Source organism: Marmota monax, unplaced genomic scaffold, assembly GCF_021218885.2.
Source record: "Marmota monax isolate L192 unplaced genomic scaffold, Marmota_monax_Labrador192_F-V1.1 WCK01_AAM20220418_F8-fsc00023, whole genome shotgun sequence".
Taxonomy (NCBI): Eukaryota; Metazoa; Chordata; class Mammalia; order Rodentia; family Sciuridae; genus Marmota; species Marmota monax.
In genome coordinates, this window is record NW_026692907.1 from 15,412,016 (window position 1) to 15,433,002 (window position 20,987).

At 37.7% G+C, this 20,987-nt stretch overlaps 1 protein-coding gene across 2 annotated transcripts in view; it reads left to right on the plus strand.

Moving 5' to 3' along the window:
- The first annotated feature begins 10,143 nt into the window (after window positions 1-10,143).
- Window positions 10,144-20,987, plus strand: part of Il23r (interleukin 23 receptor) — a 71,391-nt gene continuing 60,547 nt past the window's right edge. For both annotated transcript variants that reach the window (XM_046451144.2, XM_046451145.2), the window contains exons 1-3: window positions 10,144-10,298; window positions 11,342-11,444; window positions 14,625-14,921. In XM_046451144.2, the coding sequence (XP_046307100.1) occupies window positions 11,375-11,444; window positions 14,625-14,921 (367 nt within the window). In that variant the 5' untranslated portion in view covers window positions 10,144-10,298; window positions 11,342-11,374. The remainder of the gene's footprint in view (window positions 10,299-11,341; window positions 11,445-14,624; window positions 14,922-20,987) is intronic.

Sequence of the window (20,987 nt, forward strand, 5' to 3'; positions counted from 1 at the left end):
GGCGATATTACCAAAAGTTCTCTATAGGTTTAATGCAATGCCAATCAAAATCCCAATGGCATTTCTTGTAGAAATAGAGAAAGCAATCATGAAATTCATATGGAAAAATAAAAGACCCAGAATAGCAAAAACAATGCTAAGCAAGAAGTGTGAATCAGGCGGTATAGCGATACCAGACTTCAAACTATACTACAGAGCAATAGTAACAAAAACAGCATGGTACTGGTACCAAAACAGGCGTGTGGACCAATGGTACAGAATAGAGGACACAGAAACCAATCCACAAAACTACAACTATCTTATATTTGATAAAGGGGCTAAAAGCATGCAATGGAGGAAGGATAGCATCTTCAACAAATGGTGCTGGGAAAACTGGAAATCCATATGCAACAAAATGAAACTGAATCCCTTTCTCTCGCCATGCACAAAAGTGAATTCAAAATGGATCAAGGAACTTGATATCAAATCAGAGACGCGCCGTCTGATAGAAGAAAAAGTTGGCTACGATCTACAGTCGGTGGGGTCGGGCTCCAAATTCCTCAATAGGACACCCATAGCACAAAAGTTAATAACTAGAATCAACAAATGGGACTTACTCAAACTAAGAAGTTTTTTCTCAGCAAAAGAAACAATAAGAGAGGTAAATAGGGAGCCTACATCCTGGGAACAAATCTTTACTCCTCACACTTCAGATAGAGCCCTAATATCCAGAGTATACAAAGAACTCAAAAAATTAGACAATAAGAGAACAAACAACCCAATCAACAAATGGGCCAAGGACCTGAACAGACACTTCTCAGAGGAGGACATGCAGTCAATCAACAAGTACATGAAAAAATGCTCAACATCTCTAGCTGTCAGAGAAATGCAAATCAAAACCACCCTAAGATACCATCTCACTCCAGTAAGATTGGCAGCCATTAGGAAGTCAAACAACAACAAGTGCTGGCGAGGATGTGGGGAAAAGGGTACACTTGTACATTGCTGGTGGGACTGCAGATTGGTGCAGCCAATTTGGAAAGCAGTATGGAGATTTCTTGGAAAGCTGGGAATGGAGCCACCATTTGACCCAGCTATTCCCCTTCTTGGTCTATTCCCTAAAGACCTAAAAAGAGCATGCTACAGGGACACTGCTACATCGATGTTCATAGCAGCACAGTTCACAATAGCAAGACTGTGGAACCAACCTAGATGCCCTTCAATAGACGAATGGATAAAAAAAATGTGGCATTTATACACAATGGAGTATTACTCTGCATTAAAAAATGACAAAATCATAGAATTTACAGGGAAATGGATGGCATTAGAGCAGATTATGCTAAGTGAAGCTAGCCAATCCCTAAAAAACAAATGCCAAATGTCTTCTTTGATATAAGGAAAGTAACTAAGAACAGAGTAGGGACGAAGAACAGGAGAAGAAGATTAACATTTAACAGGGATGAGAGGTGGGAGGGAAAGGGAGAGAGAAGGTAAATTGCACGGTAATGGAAGGAGACCCTCAGGGTTATACAGTGGAGGGGGTAGAGAGAGAGGAGGGGAGGGGAGGGGAGAGGTGGGGAGGGGGGAGGGTGGATGATGGGAAAGGCAGCGGAGCACAACAGACACTAGTATGGCAATTTGTAAATCAATGGATGTGTAACTGATGTGAATCTGCAATCTGTGTATGGGGTGAAGGTGGGAGTTCATAACCCACTAGAATCAAAGTGTGGAATATGATATGTCAAGAAATTTGTAATGTTTTGAACAACCCACAATAAAAAATTAAAAAAAAAAAAAAAAAAAAAAAAAAAAGAATCTACATAACTTTTTATGAGTAATAGGGTTATCAGTTCAGTGGTTGAGAAAATTAATAAGATAAAGTCACACCTCATTTATCAGGCATATTTAAAAAATGAAGGAAAAAATCCTCAAGATAATTAATGCTTAACAACTTCAGGTTCATTTAACAGTGGGAAATACTAGTTATAATTTTCCTAATATATGCTAAAATAAGCACATAGCTGTTAAATGAATCTAGCACAATAATTTCAATATTTTTGATTAAAAATTTTTTGGAATGTACAATATTTTCCACATAGCTGTTAAATTAATTTAGGACAATAATTTCAATATTTTTGATAAAAATTTTTGAAATGTACAATATTTTCTGTAACCTTCCTAATTAAAACAATGCAACTCAAATTGCACTTTTCTTTCTTACTCAGAGTTGACTACTGAACAGTATAGGGCAGGCCCAGACAGTGAGCAGGGCACCCTTGGCAAAGCAAAGTGGGTGTGGCAGGGGTGTACACGCCCAGTGAAGGATGAGAGGGTAGCAGGAAAGGTGGGTGAAAGAGGGATGCTGGTATCATTGAAATCTAGTTCACAGTCGTGTCAATTCAGATCAGAGGAACAGGAAAGGAAAAGCCTGTATCACTGACCCAGATTAGAGGAGCTGTGCCCTACAGGCATCACCATTCAGAGATGAAGCTTGCAAAAGTGTGGACCTGCGGCTGCCATCTATTCTTCTCTTCTTTCTTAAGTTATTTTTTTCATCTTTCCATGAGTATTTTGTTGTTTTGAATTGTAATTTTCAGATAGACTCTTTTTTTTTTCAGTTGAACAATTGTTTTTTGTTTGTTCCATTCCAGTTAAATATCATAAACACTGGCTGGCACCCTTGTGGCTCAGTGGAGCTGGTATTGGTGCAGGGGAAGGTTGGATATGCTTGGATTTGAATTGTCATTTCACAGATTTTTTTCTGGGTCTCAAGTCAGGTTATTTAACCTCTGTCAATATCAATTCTCCATCAGTTAGACAAGGGTTAACTCAGATAGACTCTTCTTAGCCACTTCAGGGTCCTTAGTAGCTGTTAACAGTACCCTCTAAGTCACAGTCCTGGGAACAGGGTATATGGTTATGGTGTGAATGTGAAGTGTCTTCCAAAAGCTCACAGTCTTGAGAGAGTGCAGAAGGTTCAGAGAAGTGATTGGGTTACAAGTGCCTTAACCCAGTGAATTAATCACCTTATGGGGTTAACTGTGTGATAACTGAAGGCAGGTATGGTGTGGCTGGAGGAGATGGGCATTGAGGGTGTAGCTATGAAGTATATATTTGTATCTGGCAAGTGACATCTCTCTCTCTGCTTTTTGATCATCATGTGAGTTGCTTCCCTCTGCCACATTCTACCGCCATGATGTTTAGCCTCAACTCAAGCCCTGAGGGATGGAGCAGGCCTTCTATGGACTAAGACCTCTGAAACCATGAATCTCTAAATAAACCTTTCCTTCTTTACAGTTGTTCTGGTTGGGTCCTTTAGTCACAGCAGAGAAAAAAAAGTTGACTAAAACAGTGTGTCCACATGTAGAAGAGCCTCAATGAGTGTATAAGCCCTTTGCCCTTTGATAACAGAAGGGCAGGGTGGTCCACTCGGTTATCTAAGCAAGTCTTTACTTCTCTTGCACAAGCAATCTACAGTATATTAGAGAGAGAAAAAGAGTTCTCCACTTCAGGATTGAGCCCTGAGAGCCATACGTAGGAATTTCCTTAAGTAGGTCATGAGGAGTGGCTCATTGTATGTTTCTATTCATAATCACAGGAGGCTTTTCATCTCACCCTCAATTCATAGGGACCCATCCATGCTGTTGCCTCTCCCTGGATTGGAAATTAGGAGGAAGAAGCCACTTTCCTACCCAGACATTTATGAAATAGATTTTCATTCTAAGAATCGGGGAATTGTTTGAAAACATAGCTCTTGTTATTTAATGTAGGAAAAACAAATGCCCTTCTGTCTTCTCTTGCAACTGCCTTGGCAATGACAATTCTGACCTCTTGGTTTGATTTATGACTATCCAAGAATGAGGACAGATGTGTGTCTTTTTTTGAGGCAGAGTGAGAAGTTTGTTCCAGCCACACTTTGCCTGTTGTGGCATAGTAGGTCCATTTAAATGGGGACACCTGTTTGGTATCCAAGTGTAAAGAGAGACTAGGCTGCCCCATGACATTCAACCTACCAGGAATGGTGCACAGATGTGGAAGGTGTCTTCCCTGAGCATACCTATGCATTAGGGATTTCCCTGTGGCCACTGCAGGTAACTGTTGACATCTTCTCTGCTTCAAAACCAATTCATCCAACGCCAGCCAGATCTGCAATGTTTACTATTGATTTCCCCATTCCACACAGAAATTCTTGATCCCTAAAGTACAACATTTTAAGTCTCCCAAATCACATCTTTGTAATGGGATTTGCATATTTGGTAGTGCCTCCCAAGGGATGCCTTGAGAGCTTTATACACTGTAATATTCAAGTTCTGGGTGTTGGGAGGCTATAGCTCAGTTGATAGAGTGCTTGCCTTGCATGCACAAAGCACTGGGTTCAATCCCCAGCACCACCAAAGGAAAAAAAAAATACCACAGATTCTGTCCCTTAATAAAATCAATTCAAAGAAACAGTGATTTTTTTTTCAATATTGAGGAGAGAACCCAGGGGCACCCTACCACTGAATTATATCCACAGCCCCCTTTTTTATTTAATTTTAAAATCTGAGACAGGGTCTTATTAGGTTGCCAAGGCTGGCCTCAAACTTGAGATCCTTCTGCCTTTGTGCAAGTAGCTGGGATTACAGGTTGTGGTACCATGCCAGGCTAAAGAAACAATAATTTAAATAAGATTATTGTGCCTACTATACAAGCACAAATTCAGGATGAGTTTCCTAGACCTCTTCTCTAGCCAGATTATGAGCCCTAAAACCAGGGTCATTTAAAAAAGGGTAGAGTGGTCATGTCACTTCCCAAACATAAATATGGTAGGTTTCCCACCTCTATTTAGAGTTAGGGATATAATTCAGGGATTCAATAGGCCATTCCTTGTTTGTCTTATTATCCACATGGCTTCTAGGTCCTGAGGCAAGGTAGATTCCTCCAGGCCTGCTCCCCCAGGGGTAGACCACTATTTCTAGGCAACAGCCTAATGTTCCAGATCTTGGTGTCCAGGTTTTCTTAAACTGGGAGAGCCTAGTCGACCCACCTCAAGGAGCCTTGCTATGGTATAAATGTTTGTGTAAGCTTCTCAAGACCATCATGTCTGAAACCAAATTCATTCTCTTCCTCAATTAATGTCACTATCTGGTGACTAAAAGTAGTCACCAGAGACGTTCTGTGTGTGCTCCTGCATCCCTGGTTCTTGGGCTCATTGTTCCCATATTGAGCACCACTAGCCCATGCCATCTGTTTCCATGTGGCACTGCCTTTGCTTCAAGCCCCAACCAGCTCTTAAATTTCAACAGACTCCTGATGGGTCTGTTCACTTTTTTTTTTTTTTTGGTGGTGCTGGGGATTGAACTCAAGATCTTGTGCATGCAAGGCCAGCACTCTACCAACTGAGCTCTATCCCCAGACCCTGCTTTTGTTTTTTTCTATCAGTGCTAGGGATTAAACTCAGGGCTAGCATACCCTACTACTGAGCTATATCCAAGCCCTTTTTAAATGTTATTTTGAAACAGGGTCTTGCTAAGTTACCGAGTCTGGCCTCTAACCTGAGATCTTCCTGTATCAGTCTCCTGAGTAGCTGGGATTACAGCCCTGTGCCACCTGCAAGGGACTGTTCATCTTTAATCAATTCTCAACACAGTAATTAGAAATATCTTTCTAAAGCCCCATCTGACCATGTTATTTCTCTGGGTAACAAGCTTTGCTACTTCTTCTCAACCTTCAGAATAAAGTTTAAACTGTTTAATAGAAACACAAAACTATTTCATGCTGCCATTGAATTAATTTTCTAGTTTAAATCCTGTTCTCCTAAACCTGGAGAAACAACTTGCCCATCCTCAAACATCTTCATCATTTGTAATCTCTGTTTCCCTATATCTCCTTGGGAAAAAATAATAATTAATCATGAAATCCCAATTGGCGCTCATTTCTACTGTGTGGTCTTCAAAGACACCTTTTTCCATTTGTTTTAGTGGTTCTCAACCTGACCACTTATTGTAATCTTCTGGGGGGCTTTGAAGAAATACCCATGCTTAGCCTCTACCCACAGAAATTCAGATTTCATTGTCCAGAATGAGTCCAAACATAGGAACATTTAAAATGTTCCCCTAAAGTGATCTAATGTGCAGGGTTCTAAAGACATAAAAATTGAAAAGATAGCATTGAATTTCCCACTTCAAGAGAGTTATTATAGAGAAAACACATAAATGAATTGTCACTTACAATAGAATGGGGTATATAGAGTAAAAAAAAATGCATGCAAAACATATTGAGGAATTGGAAAGAAAGAAAGGTCTGACAAGAAAGGATCCTGGTGATGCCTCCTAAAAAATCAACCAAATATTTGGTAAATATTTATTTGCTATGGAATCCTGTCAAATTATGAACAGTGATTCAAAGGTACTGATCTGTAAGTTAATCACCAGAAACAATAGAGCAAAGGAGCTTCTGTGTAGTTAGTGGCCACTGAAGGTATTTTGTATAAGATACCCAAAGCACAAACAACAAAGCAAAAATAAATAAGTGTAACTAAATCAAACTGAAAAACTGCTGCTCAGCAAAGGAAACACTTAGCAAAATGAAAAAAAAATGTGTGAAATTGGAGAAAATAGTTATAAACTATTTATCTGGTAAGGGGTTGATATCCAAAATATCCAAAGAACTCAAATAAATCAATAGCAAACAAAACAAATCAATAGCAAACAAAACAAAACAAATAATCCACTTTTAAAAATGGGCAAATGGTAACAAAAACAGCATGGTATTGGCACCAAAATAGACATGTAGACCAATGGTATAGAATAGAAGACACAGAGATAAAAACCACATAAATATAGTTACATTAAAGGTGCCAAAAACATTCACTGGAAAAAAGGTAGCCTATTCACACATGGTGCTGGAAAAATTGGAAATCCATATGTAACAAAATTAAATTAAAACTCTATTTCTCACCCTGTACAAAACTAAATTCAAAGTGAATCAAAGACTTAAGCACTAAGCCAGGTGCAGTGCACATGGCTGTAATCCCATCAACTTGGGAGGCTGAGGAAGGAGGATCATGAATTCAAAGCCAGCCTCAGCAATTTAGTGAGGCCCTAAGCAACTCAGTGAGACCATGTCTCTAATAAATCATATAATAGTACTGGGAATGTTGTTCAGTGGTTAAGTACCTCTGGTTCAATTCCCAGTATCAAAAAAAAAAAAGACTTTAGCACTAAAACAAAGACCTTGTGACTAATAGAAGAAAACGTAGGCCTACATCTTCACCATGTCAGCTTAGGATCTGACTTCCTTAACAAGACCCCTAAAGCACAAGAAGTAAAATCTAGAATCAATAAATGAGATTTATTCAAACTAAAAAGCGGCTCTTCTCAGCAAAGGAAATAATAAAAAAAAAATTAAGAGAGCCTACAGAATGGGAAAAAATCTTTACTACATGCACCCCAGATACAGCATTAATTTCCAGGATTATAAAAAACTTAACATCAAAAAAACAAATAACCCAACCAATGAATGGGCTAAGGAACTGAACAGACATTTCACAGAAGAAATACAATCAATTAGCAAATATATGAAAAATGTTTAACATCTCTAGTTATTAGAGAAATGCAAATCAAAACTACTTTAAGATTTCTTTTTTTTAATTTTTATTATTGGTTGTTCAAAACATTACATAGTTCTTGACATATCATATTTCATACATTTGATTCAAGTGGGTTCTGGGGCTGGGGATATAGCTCAGTTGGTAGAGTGCTTGTTTCACAGACATAAGGCCCTGGGTTCAATCCCCAGCACCAGAAAAAAAAAAAAAGATTTCATCTCACTTCATACAGAATGGCAAATATCAAGAATCCAAGCAATAATAAATGTTGGGGAGGATGTGGGGGAAAGGGCACATTCATACATTACTGATGGGACTGAAAATTGATGCAACCACAATGGGAAGCGGTGTGGAGATTCCTCAGAAAACTTGGAATGGAACTACCATTTGACCCAGCTATTCCATGCCTTGGTTTATACCCAAAGGACTTAAAATCAGCATATTACAGTGATGCAGCCATGTCAATGTTTATAGCAGCTCAATTCACAATAGCTAAACTATGGAAAAAACCTAGGTGCTCTTCAACAGATGAATGGATAAATAAACTGGAGTATATATACACAGTGGAATAGTAATCAGTCTTAAAGAAGAGTGAAATTATGGCATTTGCCAGTAAATTGATGGAGTTGGAGAATATTATGCTAAATTAAATAGGCCAATCCCAAAAAACCAAAGACTGAATGTTTTCTCTGAGATGCTGATATTAATTCACAATAAGTGATGGGGTTAGTGAAGAATAGAGTTTAGATTAGGTAGAGGGGAGTAAAGGGAGAGAGAGGATATGGGGGTAGGAAGGAGAGTAGAATGAAACAGACATTATTACCCTGTGTGCATATATAACCACATGACCAGTGTGATTCTACATCTTATACAACCAGAAGAATGAGAAGTTATATTCCATTTATGTATGATGTGTCAAAATGAATTCTACTATCATGCATAACTAATTAGGACAAATTTAAAAAAATAAAGAAACAACAACAACAAAAAAAAAAAAAAAAAAAAAAAACCTCAACAAATACCCACCCCCATGGGCAAATTGGACTGCTGGACTGCATAGACATTTTCTGAAGAAGACAGGGCCTATAGATTGGCAATGGAGATGTAGCTCAGTGATAGATAGTTAGCATGCTCAAGGCTCTGAGTTTAATTCCCAGCCACACACACACAGAAACACACAGACACACACACACACACACACACAGATAGTGAAGAACAAAGGGCGAACAGGTACATGAGAGGGTACTCATGTCACTAATCAGCAGACAATATCAACCAGGATCACAGTGAGATATTATCTCATACCATTAGAATGAGTATTATCAAAATGATAAGAGTGTTATTTAGGGGTGCAGAGAACAGGAAATCCTTACACACTGTTGATGGGAATGTGAAGTAGTCCCATCATAACGAAGAACAGTATGGAAGAACATTAAAAATAGAACATTAAAAATAGAACTAACATATGTCCCAGTAACCCCTCCTCTGGGCATGTATCCAAAAAGAAATGAAATCAGCACTACAGAGATATCCACAACGCACACCCGTGATTATTACAGCGGTATTTGTAACAGCCAAGGTGTGGTCCAGTGATGGATAAATGGATAAAGAAATTATGTTTTATTTGTGTGTGTGTATGTGTATACACACACACATATTATTCAGCCTTTTAAAAAGGAGCTTCTTGCTGGGAGCAGTGGCACATGCCAGCCTCAGCAGCTTAGTGAGGCCCTCAGGAACCTGTCTCAAAGTAAAAATGTGAGAAGAGCTGGAGATATGTGGCTCAGTGGTTAAGCTCCCCTATGTTCACTCTCCAGTTCCAAAACAAAAAAAGGAAACTTCTCCATTTGTTTCAACATGGATGAACTCCTAGGACATGCTAAACGAAATAAGTCAAATCAAGAAATCAAGACAGATAAATAGTGCATGATCTCACTTATAAGTGGAATCTAAAATGGTGAATTCATAAAAATAGAGAGTAGAAAGGTGGTTACTAGAGGCAGAGGGGGTGGGCAGACACCTGTTAGAGGGAAAAAAAACTTTCAGTTTTAAGATGAGTAACCCAAGGGGATCTAATACATAGCATGGTGACTCTAGTTAACAATTCTGAAATGTATACTTAAGGTTTGTGTATGTATCAAAAGCTAACTAAATAAGGTGATATATGTGTTAATTAACTTAGTTGTGGCAATTCTTTCCCTGAATGTATGTATATTGAATCATTTTGTACACTATAAAATATAGAATCTTATTTGTCAATTTTACCTCCAAGCTAGAAAAATTTTATAAAGAAAATTTTATAATTAATATCAATGCTCATTACAAATTAAAACCAAGTATCATAATGACAATGTCAATAATTTTGACAAATTAAGCATGTATATTTGTTCTACTTCTTAGATGAGACAATTTTAAATCAAGTTGAGAAAAAAAGTACTGACAAAGCAGTTCGTTTTCAGTAATCTGGGTTTTCCCAAATAGTGACATGCGAGCCAGTCATTTCAAAATGGACAGCTTGAGTTCCTCTTCAAGAATCAGAAATGTAGGTCAGGGCTCTGCTGACTTTTCCATTTGCCTCATAGCTGAACGTTTGAAGTGATCATTGACAGGCAGGCGCTGGGGCAAGAAGACTCGCACAGCCAAGGAGAGCAGCAGGCCAGCTCTGAAGTGGAAGTATGTGCTTCATGCAGGTTGAGAGGTGAAGACACACGAATCCTCCAAAAGCTTAAAGGTAGTTCTATTTCCTTCTGGAAACACACAGAAGATACTTTCTTTTATAAATTCCCATGTTAAGCTGATTCTGTAATGTTTTTTAATATCACATCACTTTTTAATTATTAATATTCAAATAATCTATTAGGTGAGTAGTTAACTTCTAACCAGAAATCTTTAGGTCTTCTGTTGCCTATTATTTATCAAGAAAAGCTCTATTGCTAACATATTATGAAAGAGATATCTATATTCCTAAGCAGTAAGAATGCTTGTTCTTAAATATGTTATCAGATATTTTACGTTTTTTCATGAGCCATGAATTGTGCTTTGAAGTTACTATTTCACGTGTTAAGACTCAAGTTTCTCAAAACAGATAAAAACATAATCACTGAATAATGTTGCATTTTAAGTAACTAAATTATCCACTTATTTCAACTGGATAATATAACTCGGGCTGTGAACTAATGGCAGTCTGGTTTTTCCATAACTTGTTTCTTTTGAGTTCCGCAGATGGAAAGCTCTGTTAGTTTAACTGGTGGCAGGCATGTCTGCCTTTGGCTCATTTCATTTTTCTTTATTTTGTATCCTTTTTCTTTGGGAGTTCTGAGATTTTTTAAAATTTTTCCCAAGTTGTGCTCATCAAAGACTGACATTTCTAGAGCATGGTAGGTGCCTAACTCCAGTCAGGAGAAGAATTCATCATCAGAAATTAGAGCAGAAAGAACTGTCTGATGAGTGACTAGATTAGGAGGAACTGTCTTTTAATAAGAGTCAAAGGTCCTTCTAAGATAATTCGTAGTGATTTTCGAAGGGCATCAAATTCCACCCTTTGGCTTTACTCCTCTACCTATTACAGTGCTCCTCACATACCGTATATAACATGTATTTGCCCTGTTTCTTCCTTCCCTTCCTCCCACTCTTTCCTACCTCCCTCCATTCCTCCTTTTATTTCCTATCAAAGATTCCTATGAAGGACAATAGTTGTTAGGAAAATGTAAAGCTTTCTTATTTCATTTAAATATTACAACTTAAACATTTTTCATGTCTATTTTTTTTTTCCAGAGAGAGGAAAACGTCTTTTTCCTGCTTTCGGGCATGAATCAGGTCACAGTTCAATTGGACATAGTAATAGCTCTCCACCTGCTCTTCAGCTGGTGCCATGGAGGTACAGTATTTGGCACATCTTTTGTTCAACAAATAAGTTATCGAGTGATTGTTATTTTCAGTCATTCTGCCAGACACTTTGAAGAATATGAAAATTATCAAATTAGGAAAATTATATATACATAAAATGAATATGGAACAAAATAAAAGTGGTCTAACCTTCCTCCAAGTGCAGGATTTCATTCCTAAATGTCCCTAATGAACAGCCTGTGATGTTAAATAGGAGGTTATTATGTGAGTGGGCATATTCTATTTTTCAATTCTAATATATTATTTTATTATAACTGTTATATGACCAATCAAGTGTTCGAATTTAATTCAACTCTATGAACCATTTATTGATGGTCACTTTGTGTCCAGCTCTTGTGGTAGTCTTTCATTCCTCACAAAACCCATGCAGTCCCTCTGTGTGCTATTATTATTCCTGTCTCCTAATCCACACAAACTTCTGGTCTTCTTCAGGAGACCATAGTCCTATGAGACAGGCATGAGTGATCTTGAGGAATCCAAGAAGGGGATCTTCAGAAGTTCAGCAGGGCAACAATTGGCACTTGGAAGTTTCTCTTAGGAATAATAATGTCTTGGGCAAGTGGCAAGGATTTAGTTACTGCGTGACAACACAAAGGCAGAGTTCTTGGCCTTGAATGAAGTTTTGCTGACCCGATTATTCAAAGTATGACCTCAACTATAGGTTAGGACACAATTATGTTGGAGCTATAGATGTAACCCCATCAACAGAACTAGATCCCCCCACTCACCCAGCAGGATGACATGAGACACTTCCAGAGTCAGATGGACAGCTATCTTAGAAGATTTGGAGAAGATACAACACCTGCTCTTTCTCAGCTTCTTGAAATAGGCAAACAAGAAGTAGGACTTCTTTTTATACACTCAAGTGATAAGTAAAGAACATAGAGAACAATTTTCTGATTTCCACTTAAATGTTATTAATTTCTCTAATAACCTTATTTAAAAGAAAAATTGACATTTTTGTATAGCTTATCCAATCAATGTTGACTTCTGTGGATCACTGGATTCTTTTTTTTTTCCTTCCATATTCTGTCCTTTTTTGGGGAGAGGGTACTGGGGATTGAATTCAGGGGTACCTGACCACTGAGCCACATCCCCAGCCCTATTTTGTATTTTATTTAGAGACCGAGTTTCACTGAATGGCTTATCTCCTCGCTTTTGCTGAGGCTGGCTTTGAACTTGTGATCCTCCTGCCTCAGCCTCCCGAGCCGCTGGGATTACAGGTGTGTGTGCACGCCACTGAGCCTAGCAACCATTGGTCATTTTAAAATATGGAACTTGTACGCCACTATGCCTGGCTTTTTTCCCCATATTCTGAAAAACCATTGATTTACTAATTCACTCCTGAATGTTGTGAAACCCAGTGGTCCTGTGTTTCTGGGGTTTTTCTTTCTACAATTTTATGAAAATGAGGGCATCTGGCTAAATCTGAAATTTTTAAGAGTTCTGACATTTTTAATGTATTCTCAACATGGTTTCATGGTACTATGAACACATTTCTTTAAGGTGCTGTTGTCTAAACTTGAATTTTTAAATTTACTTAAGGTAGTCAGATATTTCCTTAAAACTTCTTCTGCATGTCTTTGGTTTCAATTCCCTATTGAGAAAGAATTTTTTTGGTGGGAGGTGGGATACCGGGGATTGAACTCAGGGGCACTCAACTACTGAGCCATATCCCCAGCCCTATTTTGTATTGTATTAAAGTCAGGGTCTCACTGAGTTGCTTAGCACCTCACTAAATTGCTGAGGCTGGCTTTGAACTCGTTATCCTCTTGCCTCTGCCTCCCGAGCCAATTCGATTACAGGAGTGCGCCACTGTGCCTGGCCCTGATGACAGAATTATTTTTTCTCACTACTTCAACATTTAAATATTTATAATGTGTATGTAAATATTTATTACACAAATGGAAATAGTCAACTACATTTATATTATATAACAAGTTCATTCTTTAAGTTTTGTGTTCTAAGGATAAAGGTCTTTTAAAATCAAACACTGACCTTTAATTATCACTCTTTTGACAAGATTTAAAGATATTTTAATGCAGGTATTTCAGGAAAAGCCTATAATAAATTTCACAGAATCTCTGTTATGTTTTTCTTGATATGAATTTCATTTCATTAATATTGCATTTCATTGTCATTTGACTCTATAAAAACTACCTTACTCTTTGTGTGTGTGTGTGTGTGTGTGTGTGTGTGTGTGTGGCGCTAGGGATCTGTCCAGGCCTTGAGCATGCTAGGCAAGTGTTCTACCACTGAGTTACACCCCAAACCAATGACCTTACTTAGTTTTGGTTACAAAAGTCATATGTCCATTATGTAATTTTTAAGATGCAGATATATATAATTTTAAGATGAAAAAAAATCAGGTTATTGTTGTTAATATATTAGTGCGTTTCTCTTTAATTCACACATTTATTTACTTATTTTTAACATTGAGTCTATATTAAATATGTTGTTTTGCAACCTTCTTTTTAATTTAACAATATATTGTGAACATTTTCCATATTATTAAATTAAAAATAAGTGTTATGTGGTTATTAAGCACTGAATTTTTATCATTTGCAAGAATATGGTTTTAATCATCATATTCATAATTTGCTGATAAAAAAATAGCTTTTATCTATAAAAAGAACAAGAGATTGGTTGAGTAGCTTTAGAATGGGGTTCAGATTCTGTAGTGCCCAGTGTTTATTTTAATCTTACTTTTAAAAAGTGATACAGCTTTGGGGCCGGGGTTGTGACTCTGTGGTAGAGCACTCGCCTAGCATGCGTGAGGCACTGGGTTTGCTCCCAGCACCACATAAAAATAAAAAACAAAATAAAATAAAGGTATTTTTGTCCATCTACAACTAAAATATATTTTTAAAATGTGACATAGCTTCAAAATGCCTCAGTTTTCCATGATAAAACAGGGGAGCTCATTTGATTTGCTCTTTATAGAGAAGCCAAAGGACTAGCTGTAGTCTTATGTCATGCTGCTGAGCACCAACAGGAGCACAGGGAATAAACTAACTGACAAAAGTATTTTCCAATAGAAATCACTTAACTAGGGAAAAATAAATTTAAAGTGCAATAGCATATTCTTCTGGGTCTCTTGTTGTAATATTTCTTGTGCAGCTAATTTATTATTTTATCTGTTTGTTTTCAGGAATTACAAATATACGCTGCTCTGGCCACCTCTGGGTAGAGCCAGCCACGGTTGTTAAGATGGGTGTAAATATCTCTATATATTGCCAAGCAGCCATTAAGAACTGCCAACCAAGGAGACTTAATTTTTATAAAAATGGCATAAAAGAAAGATTTCAAATCACAAGGATTAATAACACAAGAGCTCGGCTTTGGTACAAAAACTTTCTGGACCCACATGCATCTATATACTGCACTGCTGAATGTCCTGGACGTGTTCAAGAGACACTGATATGTGGAGAAGATGTTTTTTCTGGGTGTAAGTTTTGGGGCACATTCACAAAACAAACCCAAATTAGTCTAATAATGCACTGGTAATTGCTAGGCTTATCTGAAAACAGGCAAATTGACATAGTTCATCTCTTAGTTGGGCTTAATACAGGAACTTCTAATGCAAACATCTCCAGGGTCAGGTTAGTGAACTGTAAGTTAAGGATGCTGGTGGGATCTGTGCGGAGAAGACGGCCTGTGGACTGGGTACAACCCTTGCTCAGATCCAGCCTTCATAGGGGTCCAGTATGCCCAGATCTTTTGACTCTCCAAAGGAAGGCAAAAATATGAATGTTTAATACAAACTCTCCAAATTTTAAAATATTGAGAAAGCATTCAAAACACAATGATTTTCACCTCCAGCCTGGCCAGACAGGGCATATGTGAAAGTTAGTGCCTCAGATTTAAAATGTTGCCCGTTTCTTTTTCTCACTTATGCTTTTCATTCATTTCCAAACTAACATCATTACCCTTGAAGAAGATATCATTCAGATATTTTAAGAAGATATCATTCAGATATTCTGAGACCAAGATTCACAAACTAGTTTTGTGTTATCATCATATTCCTTACTATCTGTGTAACGTTGGGCAATTTGCTTAACCATATGAACTTAAGTTGCTTGTCTGTAAAATGAAGCTAATTTTACTAGCTGGGTTAATTACTAAATTTCAATAATTTACTTAAATGCATATTATAAAATTTACAGTAAACACCAGTGCCTAAATCCTTAAAAATGTGTCTTGGGGTGGGGGATACTAGAAATTGAACTCAGGGGCACTCACCCACTGAGCCACATCCCCAGCCCTATTTTGAAATTTTTTTTAATATTTATTTTTTACTTGTAGTTGGACACAATACCTTTATTTATCTATTTATTTTATGTGGTGCTGAGGATCGAACCTAGGGCCTTGCATGTGCTAGGTGAACGCTCTACCACTGAGCCCACAATCCCAGCCCCCTATTTTGTATTTTATTTAGAGACAGGGTCTCAGTAAGTCGGTTAGTGCCTCGCAGTTGCTGAGGCTGGCTTTGAACTCGAGATACTTCTGCCTCTGCCTCCTGAGCAGCTGGGATTATACCACCATGCCCAGCAAAAATATGTCTTTTTTGACAAAATGTAGGTAGAAGCTCATACAACCCCCTGCTTCTAATCCCATTACCCCTATCGTGAATCACTGTTTGTTGCTGTAATTACTAAGAAAAAATTTAGTCAAGTTAATCTGAAAAATATATGCCAATTTAAGTTGTGTTCATAGTATTCTAAAAGTTTTGAAGTTACTGCAGTAAGATGAGCTGACTTATATAATTATATAATACTTTGTTCTTGGTTCTACTATTATGAAGGATACATCAGATCAGCAGTGTTTTAATCCAGACGTTCTCTATAGAGAATGTTGCCCATTGTCAGTGAAAGATAAGGGCTTTGGGGGTTTTACCATGTTCCTATCCTCCATGCTTTTGAGAATCAGATCTGAGTTCTTGCTTCCTCCTACCCTCTGCTCGCTCCTCAGCTAACAAGATCCAGACCAGTGGCCTCCACGTGAGGTCATTGCAGAGTACCAATATGGCCTCCACTGCAGCTGCCCGAAAAGCAGGAGGTTTCTTCATTCTGTAATGAGGCCATTGAGCTGCTTAACTCTGGGCAGCGATCTTGCCTGCTTCTCAAATGAGAACTATGGGAAAACATGCAGAAGAATTGAGGAAGGGAAGTTTTGGAATCAAATAATGAAGATGGTAAATATATGCCTTAAACTAATGCCTCGCACGTGTGAAGTTTGCCCTAAATTGTGGAAATTAAACCACAGGCAGATACTTTATCTGAGGTATGAAATCTCTTTAGCTTGTCCACATCCTCAGGAAACATAATCAACCCTCAATGCTTCAATACTTCACTATCTATCCTTTGCGGGGCAGGTGTACGAGGTGTACAATTTCTTCAGAGGACAAGAAAGCAACTTCCACAGTATGGGAAAGAGTTGGTTGTTAGTTCAGGCTAGAGGGGGAAAAATGGATGTAAACAAGTGTCACCTCTGTTAAAAGACAAAATTTCAACAAATACAGTTTTTTTTAGATCTAATTGGCTTTTGTGATTCATGAAACGGAGCAGGAGCTCATTCTATAAAATAGAAAGGTGCTCCACTGGGTGTGACAAAACAATTGATTTTTTATAAAGTGGGAACAAGAAAGCAGAACAAAAAAGGCACGGGGTTGGTTACTATCATATTACTTCAGATTACTTTCCTCATAAAGGTTAAAGTGCAGGGAACTTCCTGTCCTGCTTGATCAGGTTGACTGGGCCTTTTCAGATTGGTTACTGTGAGTCTTCTGTTTTCAGGAAAAAAACTGATCGCTAGGGGGTTGGCCTGATGCCTTAAAGTTTCAGTTGGATTGTGTGGCACTTAGCACAAGGTCACTCCATTTTGGTTTGGTTTGCTGAGGCTTTGTGTGGGAGCTTAATCCAAAACAAGGGCCTCTTACAAATTTTATTTAGCACCCCCATTCCTGTGTGGGCAGTTTGTGTGACACATTCTCTTAATTGCCCCACGAGTCTTGGCTAAGGGGCCTCTGCCCCAAACCCTGGGCACTGTTTCAGGTCAGAGAAGGCCTCCCTTCCCGATGACCTGTTTCTACACTTTCATTCTCTGCTGATGGCTCTTTAGAGAGAGGACATCACTCTTTCCATTCATTTCACTGGGGGGTTATAGCTCCTTACATAGATCTCTGGTTATGAGCACGAAAGCACAACTACCAGGTAAGAATTTACAAAAGGCCCCGGATTTAAGCTGAATGTGCTCTTAGGCTCTGCATTCTTAGCAAACAAAACTTCCTATTTAAGTAGGTCAGAATAAGGCTTTTGAGGGTTTTGTGGCATTCTAGAAATCACGTTGCTTTCACTAAACTATTTGAACACAGGATATTCGTCCTGGGAGCTTTACTATGTCAATTTATCATTACTGTTTTGAACAAAATGATATAATGCACCTTTTTTGAATGAAGACAAACCATAAAAGATAGAAGACAAGTGAGTCATTGCTTTCCTTGAAAGGACATCCACATATATTTAAAAGTTTCTCTAGTGTATAATTTGTGAAATACAAACTATCACAATTTCCATCATAAGCCATGATCTTAAACACTTAGATTCTTATCTGTGATGAAATGCACACATATTATGGAAACTTTGTTCTAACAGAGCCACACCAATCATAGGATTAAAAAGTTAATGAGATGTCTTTTCATTTAAAAATACCAAACCATATACAGTCGTCTCCACTTAATCATTTATTTAAAATTTTAGGCATCTTTGACTGAGATTGTCACTTTTACTTCTTGTTATGGACAAAGAAAGCTCATTTTTACCCAATAAAAAACCTGGAATATTCATGTTTAACATTACTATTAGGTATGAATCATTACTGCACATCAGGCCTGGCCTGTGCCCTCCTTGAATAAGGAATTGCAGGGTACTTTTCTTTTTCTTTTTCTTTTTTTAGCTGTGCTGGGCATGGAACCCAGGGACCTCTGCATGTTAGGCAAGTGCTCTGTCACCCCCAGACCTCTTCATTTTAATGGCTTTCATTGACATTTTATTAATCAAGTCATACACTTCATAGAATAAACTTCACTGCGTGCTTTCTATGCTTTAAAATGTGCTCAATGCTAGAAATGCAAAGAGGGAAATCAGAGACCCTGCTTTCAAAAAGAAAGGATCTTTGGCTAGGCTCTGAATGAATAAGAATTCTGGTTGGTGATCAGTGACTGTCCAGATAATAGAGAACAGGTGGGATTAATTGGAAAGAGCATTTAGGCCATCTCCTTGTATATTTCAGGATATTCTCTAGAATCTGGTTGAACAGCAGATCTGTATTCTTGGTTATTGAATAACCTGGCAATAAGATTTAGCAATCAGCAGATGTGACTCTCATAACCATACTCACAGGCTGTCTGTATGTCGTTTCATATTATCAAAAGCTGTGCTTATTTTTATATGTGTAGAGTTGTCTTTTGCAAAGTTAATTAACCACTGGGCATTTATAATCCTGAGCATTCTCTTCATATAGAATGCTGGGGAGACACATAGTCCACAAAATTGACATTTGTCTTTTGTGATTGCCCAATCAATGACATTCTGTATCTGAAAGCAGAGGAAATTATTGTAATCAACAAGGAATCACACTGCAAGCAATGTTAAGAATAAGTTATGTTTCCATACTTACTTCCTTTAAAGCTCAAAAAGAATGGAAAGATTTAGTTACCCTACTTGGAACCCAATTTCTCCTCACTGTAATTCAATGTTACAACTCACCTGAATGTTTTGAAGTACTTTGGTATGCTCCTAACAGTTTTTTAAAACTGTAACATCAATTGCATTCATATAGAAAGTTAAAAAAATTTAGACTAGCAAAAACAGAAATACTGATCATCTCCATAATCCCATAATTTTACCAATAACATAATCTCTCTTTAATGATTTGGAACATGTTTTTTGAGTTTCAGTCTTTTTCTCTTTCAAATGAAATCACTATACTGAACTATTTTGCAACATGCTTTCTTACTTTATCATATGGTGTGTAACACAGAAGTTGAATTTCAGGTGGGTTCTTTGTCTTGTGAATTTGAAGAATGAAATCCACGGACACAAGGGTGAGAGCAAAGTACAGGATGTATTAGAGTAAGAGAAAGCAGAGCTCCTGAAAAGGGAGGGGTGCCCATGGTGTCTGTTATCTGTTTTTATGGGCTTGATCTGTCCCTGTAGGTGATCGGTGGGACATAGGATTTTGGACAGAGGGGCCAATCAACTCTTTTTCTATTTTGTCTTCTTCAGCAAATTTGGAGAAAAGTGATTTCTAAGCTTTAATCAGCACAAGTGTGGGGGTGGGGTCTGTTGGAGCAAGAGGAAGTACTTTTGGAGGTAGGTAATGTCTAGAGCTGTTAAGAAACTGTCCTCGTGGCTAGGAATAACTGGGGTAAGAAGCTTAATTTCTCAATTCTCTCTTCCTCCTTTTCTTCTCTTAGACCCTTTTTCTGACTGATTATGGGTTGCCTATCTTTCTGTTTCAATCACTTAATCAATATATTTCTAATGTCTCCCAAAGGTTCAATCCTTAAATTGTCATTTACATCATTATTTTTGGATGTATTTTTAGGAGTATACTATAGCTTATTTAACCCTGTGTTGGAGTATTAAGGTAGTTTCCAATACTTTAGGGGCATTTTTTTTAACCAAATGTTTTTATATATCGGTGAATAATTCATTAAAAGTGCATTCCCTAGATATTATTTCCACTTTTAAAGATTGTGATATGTGAAGTGCCCTCCATAAAGATTGTACCAATTTGTACTCTCACTAGAAGAGCATTAGAAGATTTCCCTGAGTCCATCCCAACACTGTGTATTTACATATTTCAAAATCCTTGCCAGTTGGATAGATCTAAAAGATATCTATTAGTGTTTTGATTTGCAATGAGGATAGAATTTATATATTTTTATTACCTTATAAGTAACATTCTTGGTAGTTGGCTTGCAGGTAAAATGAAAGAGTACATTTGTATTTAAATCTTTGGATATAACTTCAAGTGTATATGTCTCTATCTTTATTTTTTATGATTCCCTCAATCTTCCATTTGTCTTGTGCTCTCTGGGTAATCGTATACCCCCAGGCGGTATTTCCCATGTAGCCACAAACTGAAAGCCATACTTGAAAAGTGGGTATATGATTAGCACTCAATATTTCCATACTTTTTTTTAAAAAACTTGATCTTGGTTACTTATTATTGGATGATATAACTGAAAATTCCAAATGCCATTCTGTAGTTGTTGGAAATTTATAGGCTTCAGTGGGCTGAAGGGCTGAAAAGGTGTCATCAGAACTGGCGTTTTTTCTCACCCCTTGGGTTTAGTTTTTCCCTTGTTGCTTCATTCTTAAGCAGACTTAAGGCAGCTAAAGGACTGTCCACTAAGACAAGATGGCCACCAGCAGCTCAGCTCACCTGCTACTCACACAGCAATTTTAAGGCCACTGGGAGGAAAGCTGGATAGAGGTGAATGTAAGGG